General features: G+C 42.6%; 1 protein-coding gene across 10 annotated transcripts in view; it reads right to left on the bottom strand.

Annotated features, from left to right (window-relative positions):
* The window catches only part of PASK (PAS domain containing serine/threonine kinase), a 1088660-nt gene that overhangs the window by 653319 nt on the left and 420845 nt on the right, over positions 1 to 14496 (bottom strand). For 7 of the 10 annotated variants that reach the window (XM_069213654.1, XM_069213650.1, XM_069213651.1 and 4 more), the window contains one exon: positions 4821 to 6496. In XM_069213654.1, the coding sequence (XP_069069755.1) occupies positions 4821 to 6496 (1676 nt within the window). The remainder of the gene's footprint in view (positions 1 to 4820; positions 6497 to 14496) is intronic. The other 3 variants (XM_069213655.1, XM_069213656.1, XM_069213657.1) reach the window with 2 other exon arrangements.

Genomic DNA, 14496 nt, shown 5'->3' with positions numbered 1-14496 from the left:
GAGACTTCAAGGAACAGGAGGCAAGCTCTATCCAAGCCCTTGGAGAGCACTTTCACAGCCAGACAAGAGTTCAGCAAGGCAGCAGGGCAACAGCAAGACAGCAGTCCTTTGGAGAAAGCAGACAGGTGAGTCCTTTGAGCAGCCAGGCAGTTCTTCTTGGCAGGATGTAGTTTCTGGTTCCGGTTTCTTCTCCAGCAAGTGTCTCATGAGGTAGGGCAGAGGCCCTGTTTTATACTAAGTTGTGCCTTTGAAGTGGGGGTGACTTCAAAGAGTCTCTAAGAAATGCACCAAGTTCCCTTTCAGCTCAATCCTGTCTGCCAGAGTCCCAATAGGGGGTGTGGCAGTCCTTTGTGTGAGGGCAGGCCCTCCACCCTCCCAGCCCAGGAAGACCCATTCAAAATGCAGATGTATGCAAGTGAGGCTGAGTACCCTGTGTTTGGGGTGTGTCTGAGTGAATGCACAAGGAGCTGTCAACTAAACCTAGCCAGACGTGGATTGAAGGGCACAACAAGATTTTAGTGCAAAGAAATGCTCACTTTCTAAAAGTGGCATTTCTAGAATAGTAATATTAAATCCGACTTCACCAGTCAGCAGGATTTTGTATTACCATTCTGGCCATACTAAGTATGACCTTCCTGCTCCTTCCAGATCAGCAGCTGCCACTTCAACAGTGTATGAGGGCAGCCCCAATGTTAGCCTATGAAGGGAGCAGGCCTCACAGTAGTGTAAAAACTAATTTAGGAGTTTTACACTACCAGGACATATAACTACACAGGTACATGTCCTGCCTTTTACCTACACAGCACCCTGCTCTAGGGGTTACCTAGGGCACACATTAGGGATGACTTATATGTAGAAAAAGGGGAGTTCTAGGCTTGGCAAGTACTTTTAAATGCCAAGTCGAAGTGGCAGTGAAACTGCACACACAGGCCTTGCAATGGCAGGCCTGAGACAAGGTTAAGGGGCTACTGAGGTGGGTGGCACAACCAGTGCTGCAGGCCCACTAGTAGCATTTAATCTACATGCCCTAGGCACATGTAGTGCACTCTACTAGGGACTTACAGGTAAATTAAATAGTCAATCATGGATAAACCAATCAATAGTACAATTTACACAGAGAGCATATGCACTTTAGCACTGGTTAGCAGTGGTAAAGTGCTCAGAGGTCAAAAGCCAACAACAACAGGTCAGAAAAAATAGGAGGAAGGAGGCAAAAAGTTTGGGGATGTCCCTGTCAAAAAGCCAGGTCCAACACTACTCAACCGCATTACACATAATTTAGCAAGAAACTAAAACTGTACTTCGAATAGGGCCTAGGAGAGGTTTGGTGTAAACCTGTTCAGTAATTTTTGAGATGCTTGTATTACAGAATGGTATTGGGCAAGCTTTAAAGGGTCAATCAAACAGTAATTTTGTATATCTTGTCTGCTAATGTGTCTATTATTCGCAGACACAGGTCCCTGAATCATCTGAGGATAATGCTTTTGAAAAACAAACAAATTACATTGATATAGGAAGCAATTATTCCCTTCAATTAATACAGATTCTGTGGGTCCTGCGTCAGATTCTGGCACTGAAGCCTGCAACCTGAAAACATTGACAAAGGGCAAATAATTGAGCTCACGGGGCATCCCCTAGCCCTAAGTGGATGTGGCTCTGAGGAGACTACTGGGGCAGTATTGTCCACAAAAATAATAAACAGCCTTGCTTTTCTCACAGGATTCGCAGATCCACATCAGGTGTCCCCAGATCTGCAAATCCACACGGAGATCCACAAATATTTGGAAACTTTTTTTTTTTTTTATTTGCAAATTCTGAAAAGGAAAATGAAAACAAAATGTCACAGTTCAACTATGCATGACAATGACGACACGAGGCTTGGCTGCAGTGGCCCAGTGCACCACATACTGCCAAAGAGCTTGTGCAGCTTGTTCACGGACATGGGGACTGGCACAAGATCTGCAATCAGAACACAGTAAGCTCAGCTGAAGACAGTGGGAGTTGTTGATCAACCTCCACCGCAAAAGGCCAAGGGTCACGCACTACATAGGATAGATGGACAGGAGTTGGAAGCAGAACCTGGACAGATCCTAGGAACGATTACACATGCACACACACCCACACACACATTTTGCAGCCAGCAACTGTGTAATTATTAAGACTCACAGGCTGATTTAGAGTTTGGAGAACTGAGGTTACTCCATCAGGATAGTAGAAGACATTGACCCCGCCATCCTCAGGGACCGCCACTCGCCAAATTGAGAGAAATCTGCCAGGCTGTGGCCATCTGTATGTAACTGCAAGAACCACTTTCATGGCAATTCCTGTCAATGTTGGAAAAGTTTGACGGACGGCCAGTGATGGCTGGCATAGTTTTTCCGTAGTTTTTATTTTTCAGAAACAAACTCCCAAACCAGGGGTTTGCTTTTAAAAAATAAAAACTAATTGCCCCCACGCTATAGGAGTTTTCTTGCAGGGTGTGGGCTCATTATGTTTTTTTTCCTGTCCTTCACAGCAGGGTTTTACATGGCGGTGTTGGACATAAAAAAAAAAAAAAACACATAACAGCAGGTATGCTAAATAGGGCGGACGGTGTTTTGTGCTTCCTCCAATGGCCACTACTCCGTTGAGCCATTGGAGGAAGGATTACGCTGATTGAGTATCTTTTACATGTCAGTATAAACTTGGCGGTTTGGTGACAAGGATACTCCGTCGCTATTGCACTGGAGTACCCTGTCTGCCAAACTCTAAAGCAGGTCCTCAGTTTCCTTTGAAAAGGTGTCTTTTTGATCTACATATAATTTGGCATCTAGTGAGGACCTTAGACAAAACCTTTCAATCAACTACCGTAAACCATTTTTGGAGGAGTGGGGGACAAAAAATGTAGGGCCAGATGCATGTACTATTCTTCCTGTCACAAAAGGCCCGATTCGCAGAATCGGACCGTTTGCAACAGGAAAAAACATTTTGGTATGTACAGAACCTATTCTGAGATTCGGTAATCTATTTACTGAATCGCAAAAAGGGTGTGCGAGTTGCAATTAGGAAGTGGCGTTCCCTTCCTAACTGCGAGTCGCAGTCCAATGTATGATTGTTTTGTGACTGCAACAATCGCAGTTAGCACCAGTCTCAAACTGGTGCTAACCCATGGGACCCCTTTCCCTTGGTGAATGCATGCGAAAAAAAAATTTCAGAGCAGGCAGTGATCCTAGGGACCACTGCCTGCTCTGAAAAAATGAAAAGAAAACTTTTCATTTTTGTTTTCGCACTGCATTCCGTTTTCCTTTAAGGAAAACGGGCTGCATTTAAAAAAAAATACTGCTTTATTTAAAAGCAGTCACAGACATGGTGGTCTGCTGGCCCCAGCAGACCACCATTCCTGTGAGTGCCGCCATTCCCAATGGGGTCACAAATTGTGACCTACCTCATGCAAATTCATGAGGTATGTCATTTGCGACCCCATTGCGAATCGCAAACAGTGTCATTGACACTGTCGTACATCCAGTTTTGCGACTCGCAAAACCAGATCTTGGTACATGTGGCCCGTAGTCTTTTTATTTCAATTGCCATAAGAAACTGAGCTGTCTAATCAACTACACCAAACTTGCCATGAAACTATATCTTTGTTCAGTGAGTGCCTTTGATTGATGTCAATCTTTTCTGTAAATCTTAGGGCTTTTTAAACAGATTAATGTCTCACGAACAAAAGAAGTCATAATTTACAGTTAAGATTTTTGTTCAGTGAGTACATATAGACATTGGCAAACACACAAGTATGACAAATATTGAACTGAGTTATGACAGCTTCATACTTGTCTGTCATTGACTCTCCCTACGGAAAAATGTTCAGGTTATTAGATTGGAGCTGGAAATTAACAAGGTTCTTGAGTTTTTGTAAAATCAAGAAACATTAACTCTAGGACCAAGCCCAGGCACCAAGAACCTCAAAATGTGCTTGAAGAAGACAATACCAACACTTCATGAAAGTCTATCGGCAAACAGTCACATCGGCACTGAACAGTACATTCCTTTACGACTGCTGATTATTATGACAATTAGTCACAAACAAACTAGGATGTGGTTGTGCACAAACTTACAGAAACAGGACACAATATCACAGAATGGTACCCTGTTTTTTCTATTGTATAAATAATTTGCTTTGCTTTTAGTAGTAGTTCGCAAGATTCAAATAAATACTATATGAATACTGTCAACACATTCTGCCAGATATGTTTAAAACATTAAGCAACAGTATGAGTTGCATTTTTATATCCACTTAAGCTCCTACATGCCACAAAACGTAAATAAAAAATATCTGAGATTCTCTTTTCTTGGTTGTGTCTCGCTAAAAAGGATGAAGTAATGTTGACTACTGAAAGTCTTCACTGAAGCTTGTAGCTAACAGGCAGAGCCTAGTGGTCATCAAACTCCCCCATAATAGCAGATACTACAGAGATTTTCTTTACTTCCTACAAAGCCTACCCAACAGCTCTCACTTTTCCCGTCAGCCAGTAAATGTTTCCTAAGAGATAGCTCCTACCCACCAGACCATGGAATCTCCTTATTCCCCAAACAATGTTTCTATAAAACATCATTTCCACTCTTGAACCTCTGACAATATGCTCAAGCCCATTCAATCCTAAAACAGAGTATTATACTACAGCCATTTGAAAACATACCCATAAGCTTTTGCAATCTTGTAAGTATACAACAGCTTTATGTTGGGATTTAAGTCCATTATTATTTTAATGGTCAAGTCAAATACTATGCAATATGTATTATGCAGCAAACATGGGAAGAAAAACATTTAGTTCACTTACGGAGCCGGGAGCCATCTCTGTGGTAGCAGCTCCCAACATAATTCCCTTCCAAAATATTTTTTGTGATGTGGTAAGATCTTGAAAGAAGCAAAGTGCCTGACTTCACAGGAGTGGATGTCACATGGCTATCTAAACCTTGCAAGCAACCTTCTGGTACACATGCATCTTTCTCTAATAATGGATAGTGTTGTATATCTAACTGATTCTTCAATTGTTCTTCAGATTCCTTTATGGCAATGACACTCGAACGATGGTCCTTTGTCGAGGCTTGACAGTCTTTCTCAATAGAAGGACCAGTTAATTGAGATTTGAGGTGTCCATCCGCAAATGTATTTATTTCCTGGGTCTTTACAATGTGTTGCAGGTCTTTTTTAGATTCTACAAGCAAGGGCAAACAACAGCTCCCCATCTCTTCATGTCTGTTCACCAGCATTTTCACATGCTGTTCATCTAAAATGTGGTGGCGGTCTTTTCCATTCGTTGAGTATGAAAGGGACAGTGGAACTTCATGTATATTAGAACTGACTTCAACCCTGCCTTTCTCAAAAAGGTCCCCTTTACTTATGTCAGATTTTGTTATGCATGGAGAGTAGGACCTTAGACATCCTTCATGGCTATCTTGACCGGCAATAATTTTCTGCTGAACTACAGGAAAGTGTGTGTCCAATGTAGACGAGGAGAATGACCTTGTGAGCTTATGACCCTGTGCAGACAACCCCAACATTCTACCAGCCATAAGTTGGCTTTTGTCATAATTGGAATCCACTACATGGAGTGAGGAGGATCTCAGCAATTGTTCATCGCCATTTGTAGAAACACCAGTATTTACATCATCAATCAGGAGGTCTGTGTTTGACATGGAAAATGATGAAGCCTGCAGGAGTCCAGGGTTTGAGCACGAATACTTCCGTAAGAGGCATGGTAAATCAGCAGTAAACTCCAGTTTATTTAATTTGTATGTGAGATCGGTTACTTCAGTTTCTCGGTCTTGAGACTTCTCTTTAGTAATACATTTTCCTACAGGATAAGGATAAGCAGCACAATGAGAGGGGACAGATTCTGGTGATTCAACATGAGAACAGTCCATTTTTATTTGATGGCTACATTGACATTCTTTACAAGAGATATGATCTAATGTACAATAGTAACAACTGCTGTTTTGTATTTTATCAGCAAACTGAGAAAACATAGGATGTTTCCTAATCTGAAAATTGTGTAGGTTTTGCCTACCTTCCCATGGTTCATCCAGCGTGGGAGTTCCAAAAGAGGTGCCAAAAACACTGCGATACAGTAATGTTTCAGCTTCTGTATAATACGTCAGGCCTTGAGTATCCAAAGGAGGAGTATGAAATCCCAGGGTATCTAATGTCCCCGGCCTATGACTTGAACACTGAATTACTGTGTCTTGATTCCTTGTAAAATCTTCTGGGTCCATACAGCCTTTGTGCATCAAAGACCCCATATCAGTGTCACAAGCTGCTTGAGGAAGCTCTTCCATAACTTGCAGCCTATTGTGTTGCTCTTGTGGACCAGCATATGATGGCACTTGTAAATCGGGCATATTACCAGTCAGGTTGCTTACTTCAATGATTCCCGTTCTACTGCAAATCTCACTTCTTAGCAGATCTGGTTGTTCATTTTCAGCTGGTAGGCTGCCCTCAGCAAAGCCATGTCTCCTACAAATAAATACACAGTTTTGTTATGTTAGTAGAAACAATGTTAGGTTTTGATCAAAGAGGCATTAAGAAGCAACGTCATTATGTTGAACGACCGAAAAATAAGATATTAAAGCAATTTAGCATAATTCTGGAAATAAACTACATGCGTCTTGACAAGTATTAAAGACTACTTCCAATGGCATATATCTCCATAGTAAAGTAATTGTATATGTTATATTTTGAAGAAATTGTGGAATGCGTGTTTGGTTAAGAGAGTAGAAGAGTGCTGAAAATCAAATGCTGCTTCATGAGATCCTCCCTTTATAATTATATCCTATCAGTTACATTATTGCTCATGTTGTAATTATTTGCATAATTTGTAAACATATGGATGGGGACTTATGACGTAGTGAAAGTGTAATAAACAATGAAGCAAAAGGAATAGCTACTTATAACTAATCAGTTTTCCCATGGCTTTTATTTCTAAAGTCATAAAATGGTAGAATATATGTGAACACTAGGCTGAAAACAACACTGCTTAATAAAATGTAACCATAAGAAGGAAATAGTGACCTGATATAAACACTCAAGACAGTGAAAATTGTCCCTCCCCATTTATGAATCTTTAGAGACTGCAGTATCCTGTAATGTCCAGCAGTGAGTCAGGTACTCTTTTTTTTAGCACAAAGAAGACAATAACATCCAATTTCCAGGTCCAAATGTATAGTCTTGAAATGGCGGGTGCTGGGTTGGATTATGATTAGGTAACTTTTCATTTTGTGCCATGGATTCCCTCTGATATTCATAAAAGGTAGAATAAAGTAGTAAACAACTCAACATTAAATGTGGGCTAAGGACCACTGAAAGACGCTTCATGCAAGCAAGATGTGGCATCAAGGTTGACCTATATATTTACACCTGTGCAGGATCCCAAGTCAAACTAACAATTCTTAGTAAATGTATGGATTGAGCTCCAAGTGGCAGCTTTACAAATAGATGGAATAGGGAGAATACTCAATATAACAGCATCGGATTCTATTCATCACTGCATGGCACGCTCTCAAGGATCAATTTCTTATTGGTGTCTAGAGATGTAGACAGGTGGACAGTTGATGTTATAACTGTTATCCAGGACACTTTCTGACCACTCCCCAGTGGTACTTGCACTCTAGGTGCCAAAACAATTATCCTACAGATTGTATCCCAAACTTCCCTTTGGATACCCAATTTTATGCTTAGCTCCGGTCTGAGGAGCAGAATGCACTTTCTGAATACATTAATTTCCACATTGATTCTGTGTCCAGCCTGAGAACTGGGTAGAAAACATTCAAGGCAGCGATTCTTATCCTGTGGTCCACTGCCACCTGTGGGTCGACAACTCCTTAGAAAATTAAATAACAGCACCAGGTTTATAGGGTATATACACATAAAAGGCAAAAGTTTACATCTTAAAACGCTCTGTAATAGTGAATCAATTTGAAAGTGAAGGCAAAAATGTAATTGGTATAGTGTTACTTGTATTCGTGGAAGCAGCATAAGTAAAGCAATAGTGGAATGGATGAAAAATGGCTTCATTTGCAGGACTAGTATGAATAAACAACAAACATTTGCAATGCAGTGGGTCTCGCATCTGCTCGAGCTAGAGCTATTAGCATTGTAAACTCCTAACCCGACTTTTCTTGCCACCTAAATTGAAAATTAAAAGTTAAACAGTTTCACATAAGTGAGTCGATTCACAGTGCCACGGCCGCCATGAGCATCAGCGTGAAGAGACACACAAAAGGATAAAAAGTTCGCTCGCAGTTAAACGCATAAGTGGTAGTGGTGGGCGTGAGGTGGGTGTTGTTAAAAACCCAGATACACACCAACACGTCGGAAAAGCAGCGCTTTGCGCGCTGCAATGCCCGACCTTAACAGAGAGGATGTGAAAAAGACTAAGGTGGTCATTACAACCCTGGCGGACGGTGTTAGAGCGGCGGTAAGACCGCCAACAGGCCGGCGGTAAAAAAAATTGGAATTATGACCGTGGCGGAAACCGCCAAGAAAGACAGACACTTTAACACTCCGACCGCCACGGCGGTACAAACAAACAGCATGGCGGTCACCGCCAACAGACAGGCGGAAGACAAAGTACCGCCCACAGTATCACAACCTACCAATCCGCCACCTTTTCCGGGGCAGATTCACCGCGGACAAAAACACGGCGGAAACAGGACTTCGAAGGGAAAACGCTCACCACTACACACCCCACGTGGAATCCGGCCGCCATGGAACCAGAGCTGCACATCCTGCCAGCCATTATCTTCCTGCTCCTCTACCAGGAGCAGGAACGCCGGCGGCAAAGACAACTGTGAGTACTGCACCTACGACACAGGGGAGGGGGGGGGGAGGGAAAAAAAAGGGACACACCCGCTACACCCCCACCCTCACCCACTACAACACACACACCAATACAGCATGATACATTACAGTTGCACCCCCCAACACCCCTGGAAGAATACAAAAGCAAATGAGTGTAACCACTGTAATATATTAAAATCAAGTACGCAAAAATATATGGAGAATGTCACTTACCCAGTGTACATCTGTTCGTGGCATTAGTCACATGCTGTGCACATCCCGCCATCTGGTGTTGGGCTCGGAGTGTTACAAGTTGTTTTTCTTCGAAGAAGTCTTTCCGAGTCACGAGGCCGAGGGACTCCTCCCATTTCGACTCCATTGCGCATGGGCGTCGACTCCATCTTAGATTGTTTTGCCCGCAGAGTGTGAGGTAGGAGTTGTGTATGCTAGTAATAGTGCCCATGCAATGGAGTGAATGCGTATGTACATAATAAAGTTTTAAGTAATATATTTACAAATGTACAAATGTTTAAGATCTACTTCTAAACGGCTACAGGCTCCCGGGGAGGCGGGTGGGCGCATGTGAATCTGCAGCAACTAATGCCACGAACAGATGTACACTGGGTAAGTGACATTTTCCGTTCAATGGCATGTGTAGCTGCAGATACACATGCTGTGCATAGACTAGTAAGCAGTTATCTCCCCAAAAGCGGTGGTTCAGCCTGTAGGAGTTGAAGTAGTTTGAAATAATGTTCTTAATACAACTCGACCTACTGTTGCTTGTTGTGCAGTTAGCACATCTACACAGGAGTGCTTGGTAAATGTATGAGGCGTAGACCATGTTGCTGCCTTACATATTTCGTTCATTGGAATATTTCCTAGAAAGGCCATGGTAGCACCTTTCATTCTGGTTGAGTGTGCCTTTGGTGTAATAGGCAGTTCTCTTTTAGCTTTAAGATAGCAGGTTTGAATGCACTTAACTATCCATCTAGCAATGCCTTGTTTTGAAATTGGATTTCCTGTATGAGGTTTTTGAAAGGCGATAAATAGTTGTTTTGTCTTTCGAATTAGTTTTGTTCTGTCAATGTAGTACATTAGTGCTCTTTTGATGTCTAATGTATGTAGTGCTCTTTCTGCTACAGAATCTGGCTGTGGGAAGAACACTGGTAATTCTACCGTTTGATTTAAGTGGAACTGTGAGATTACTTTTGGTAAAAATTTAGGATTGGTCCGTAGAACAACTTTATTTTTGTGTATTTGAATAAATGGTTCTTGAATGGTAAATGCTTGAATTTCACTCACTCTTCTTAGAGATGTGATGGCAATTAAAAATGCAACTTTCCACGTTAAGTATTGCATTTCACAAGAGTGCATGGGCTCAAAAGGAGGACCCATGAGTCGTGTTAGGACAATGTTGAGGTTCCATGAAGGAACTGGTGGTGTTCTTGGTGGTATAATTCTCTTTAGGCCTTCCATAAACGCCTTTATGACTGGTATCCTAAACACTGAAATTGAGTGCGTAATTTGTAGGTAAGCAGAAATTGCCGTAAGATGTATTTTAATGGAAGAGAAAGCTAGGTTAGATTTTTGCAAATGTAGTAAGTATCCTACTATTTCTTTTGCAGATGCGTGTAAAGGTTGAATTTGATTATTATGGCAGTAATAAACAAATCTTTTCCACTTATTTGCATAGCAGTGTCTAGTGGTAGGTTTTCTAGCTTGTTTTATGACCTCCATACATTCCTGTGTGAGGTCTAAGTGCCCGAATTCTAGGATTTCAGGAGCCAAATTGCTAGATTCAACGATGCTGGATTTGGATGTCTGATCTGTTGTTTGTGTTGTGTTAACAGATCTGGCCTGTTTGGCAGTTTGACATGAGGTACTACTGAAAGGTCTAGTAGTGTTGTGTACCAAGGTTGCCTTGCCCATATTGGTGCTATTAGTATGAGTTTGAGTTTTTTTTGACTCAACTTGTTTACTAGATATGGAAGAAGTGGGAGAGGGGGAAAAGCGTACGCAAATATCCCTGACCAGTTCATCCATAGTGCATTGCCCTGAGACTGATGTTGTGGGTACCTGGAAGCGAAGTTTTGGCATTTTGAGTTTTCTTTTGTTGCAAATAGATCTATTTGTGGTATTCCCCACATTTGGAAGTATGTGTTTAGTATTTGGGGGTGAATCTCCCATTCGTGGATCTGTTGGTGATCCCGAGAGAGATTGTCTGCTAACTGGTTCTGAATTCCTGGAATAAATTGTGCTATTAGGCGAATGTGGTTGTGAATCGCCCAATGCCATATTTTCTGTGTTAGGAGACACAACTGTGTTGAGTGTGTGCCTCCCTGTTTGTTTAGGTAATACATTGTTGTCATGTTGTCTGTTTTGACAAGAATGTGTTTGTGTCTTATTATGGGTTGAAATGCTTTGAGCGCTAGAAATACCGCTAACAGTTCTTAGTGATTTATGTGAAACTGTTTTTGCTGTATGTCCCATTGTCCTTGGATGCTGTGTTGATTGAGGTGTGCTCCCCACCCTATCATGGAAGCATCTGTTGTTATTACGTATTCTGGCACTGGGTCTTGGAAAGGCCGCCCTTGGTTTAAATTTATACTGTTCCACCATTGAAGCGAGATGTATGTTTGGCGGTCTATCAACACCAGATCTAGAAGCTGACCCTGTGCTTGTGACCATTGTGATGCTAGGCACTGTTGTAAGGGCCACATGTGCAACCTTGCGTTTGGGACAATGGCTATGCATGAAGACATCATGCCTAGTAGTTTCATCACCAGTTTGACTTGTATCTTTTGATTTGGATACATGGTCTGTATCACATTGTGAAATGTGTGAACTCTTTGTGGACTTGGAGTGGCAATCCCTTTTGCTGTGTTGATTGTTGCTCCTAAGTATTGCTGTGTTTGACACGGCAGAAGGTGTGACTTTGTGTAATTGATTGAGAAACCTAGTTTGTGGAGGATTTCTATGACATATTTTGTATGTTGTGAAGACCGTCTTAGCGTGTTGGTTTTGATTAACCAATCGTCTAGGTACGGGAACACATGTATTTGCTGCCTTCTGATATGTGCAGCTACTACTGCTAGGCATTTTGTAAAAACTCTTGGTGCAGTTGTTATTCCGAATGGCAACACTTTGAATTGGTAATGTATCCCTTGGAATACAAACCTTAGGTACTTTCTGTGTGAAGGATGTATTGGTATATGGAAATATGCATCCTTTAGGTCTAGTGTTGTCATGTAGTCTTGTTGTTTGAGCAGTGGGATTACGTCTTGTAATGTAACCATGTGAAAGTGATCTGATTTGATGTAGGTATTTAATGTTCTGAGATCTAGTATAGGTCTCAGACTCTTGTCTTTTTTGGGTATTAGAAAGTACAGGGAGTAAACTCCTGTGTTTATTTGTTGTTTTGGTACTAACTCTATTGCTTCTTTTTGTAGCAATGCCTGAACTTCTAGTCCTAGAAGATCTATATGTTGTTTTGACATATTGTGTGTTTTCTGTGGAATGTTTGGAGGGAATTTGATAAATTCTATGCAATAACCATGCTGGATAATTGCTAAGACCCAAGTGTCATTGGGAGGAAATAACAACAGTTTGTAAAACTTGGTTAGTCTCCCCCCCACAGGTGTTATGTGTTGGGGATTTGTGACCTTGAAGTCACTGCTTGTTTGGAGGAGTTTTGGGACTTTGGAACTTTCCTCTGTTCCTTTGAAATTGTCCCCCTCTATATTGTCCCCGAAAACCTCCCCGCTGATACTGGCTCTGGTAAGTGGGCTTTGTTTGTGAGGTTGTGGCTTCTGTGGTTTGCCCTCGAAACCCCCCTCGAAATTGTGTCTTTCGAAATGTGTCTCTGCTCTGTGGGGAGTAGAGTGTGCCCATGGCTTTGGCCGTGTCAGTGTCTTTTTTAAGTTTTTCGATCGCAGTGTCCACCTCCGGCCCAAACAACTGCTGTCCGTTGAATGGCATATTCAGCACAGCTTGCTGTATCTCTGGTTTAAATCCTGATGTACGCAGCCATGCATGTCTCCTTATTGTTACAGCTGTGTTGACAGTTCTAGCAGCTGTGTCTGCAGCATCCATTGCTGACCGTATCTGATTATTTGAGATACCCTGTCCTTCTTCTACTACTTGCTGAGCTCTTTTTTGGAACTCCTTGGGTAAATGTTCAATAAGGTGTTGCATCTCATCCCAATGGGCCCTATCATATCTGGCTAGCAAAGCTTGCGAATTTGCAATACGCCACTGGTTTGCTGCCTGTGCCGACACCCTTTTGCCTGCAGCATCGAATTTTCGACTTTCTTTATCTGGAGGTGGTGCATCTCCTGAAGTATGAGAGTTGGCTCTTTTGTGCGCTGCTCCCACTACAACAGAGTCTGGTGTTAGCTGTTGTGTAATGTACACTGGGTCTGTTGGTGGCGGTTTATATTTTTTTATCTACTCTTGGAGTGATGGCTCTCCCTTTAACAGGCTCCTCAAACACTTGTTTGGAATGTTTTAGCATTCCGGGTAGCATAGGAGTACTCTGATATTGGCTGTGTGTGGACGACAGTGTATTAAAAAGAAAGTCGTCTTCAATGGGCTCTGAATGAAGGCTGACATTATGAAATGCAGCTGCTCTTGACACCACCTGTGCGTAGCCTGTACTATCCTCTGGTGGCGATGGTTTAGCTGGATAGCATTCTGGACTATTATCTGACACTGGTGCGTCATAAAGGTCCCATGCGTCAGGGTCATCTTGACTCATTCCTGTATGAGTTGGGGATTGCATCATTGGTGGAGTGGCTACCGGTGATGGTTGCGGAGAGTGATGTGGGGATGGTGGTGGTGTTACTTGTTTAGCCACCTTTGCGTGTGGCTGTTTGTCTTGGAAGGCAAGCTTGCGTTTCATTTTGAATGGAGGAAGAGTGCTGATCTTCCCTGTATCTTTTTGAATAAAGAGCCGTCTTTGTGTGTGATCTGGCTCTATTGCCTGTAATTCCTGTCCAAATCTATTTGTCTTCATTTGTGTGGACAGTCCTTGTTCCTCAGTGTAGGAACTTGTTTTCGGTTCCGAGGCCAGATATTTCGGTACCGAAACCTTTTCGGCTGCTTTTTTCGGCTCTGACGAAACCTTTTTTACTTTCGGCGTCGTGCTCTCTCGGTGCCAACCCGTTTCGGTGCCGCTGTCTCGGTGCCGAATCTTCTCTGAGCCACTATCTCTGGCCCGAGATTGCTGTGTGCCGGTATCTCGACCGGAGTCGGATGACTTCGACACCAGCTCGCCTTTTTTCGATGCCGATGAACGGTCACCTACTTTTCGGGTTAAGCCATGGCCTGTTGGCGGTGGCGTCCCCTGGGCTTTAGCGCTTTTCTCGGGAGTTTTTGTTTTCGACGTCTTACTCACGGTTTTCGGCGTTTCCTCTGGATCGATATCCTCAGAGTCCGACTCCTGGGTGGAGAATGTTTCTTCCTCCTCCTCGAAACGCTCTTGTTCTGTCGGCGCCGACGCCATTTGCAGTCTTCTTGCTCTTCGGTCCCTGAGTGTCTTCCTGGACCGAAACGCTCGACAGGCCTCACAAGTATCCTCCTTGTGTTCTGGTGACAAACACAAGTTACAGACCAGATGTTGATCTGTATATGGATACTTGTTATGGCATTCTGGACAGAAGCGGAATGGGGTCCGTTCC

The sequence above is a fragment of the Pleurodeles waltl genome, chromosome 11, assembly GCF_031143425.1.
Source record: "Pleurodeles waltl isolate 20211129_DDA chromosome 11, aPleWal1.hap1.20221129, whole genome shotgun sequence".
NCBI classification, from domain to species: Eukaryota; Metazoa; Chordata; class Amphibia; order Caudata; family Salamandridae; genus Pleurodeles; species Pleurodeles waltl.
Note: the sequence above shows the minus strand (reverse complement) of the source record. Positions and strands in the feature narration are given on the sequence as shown.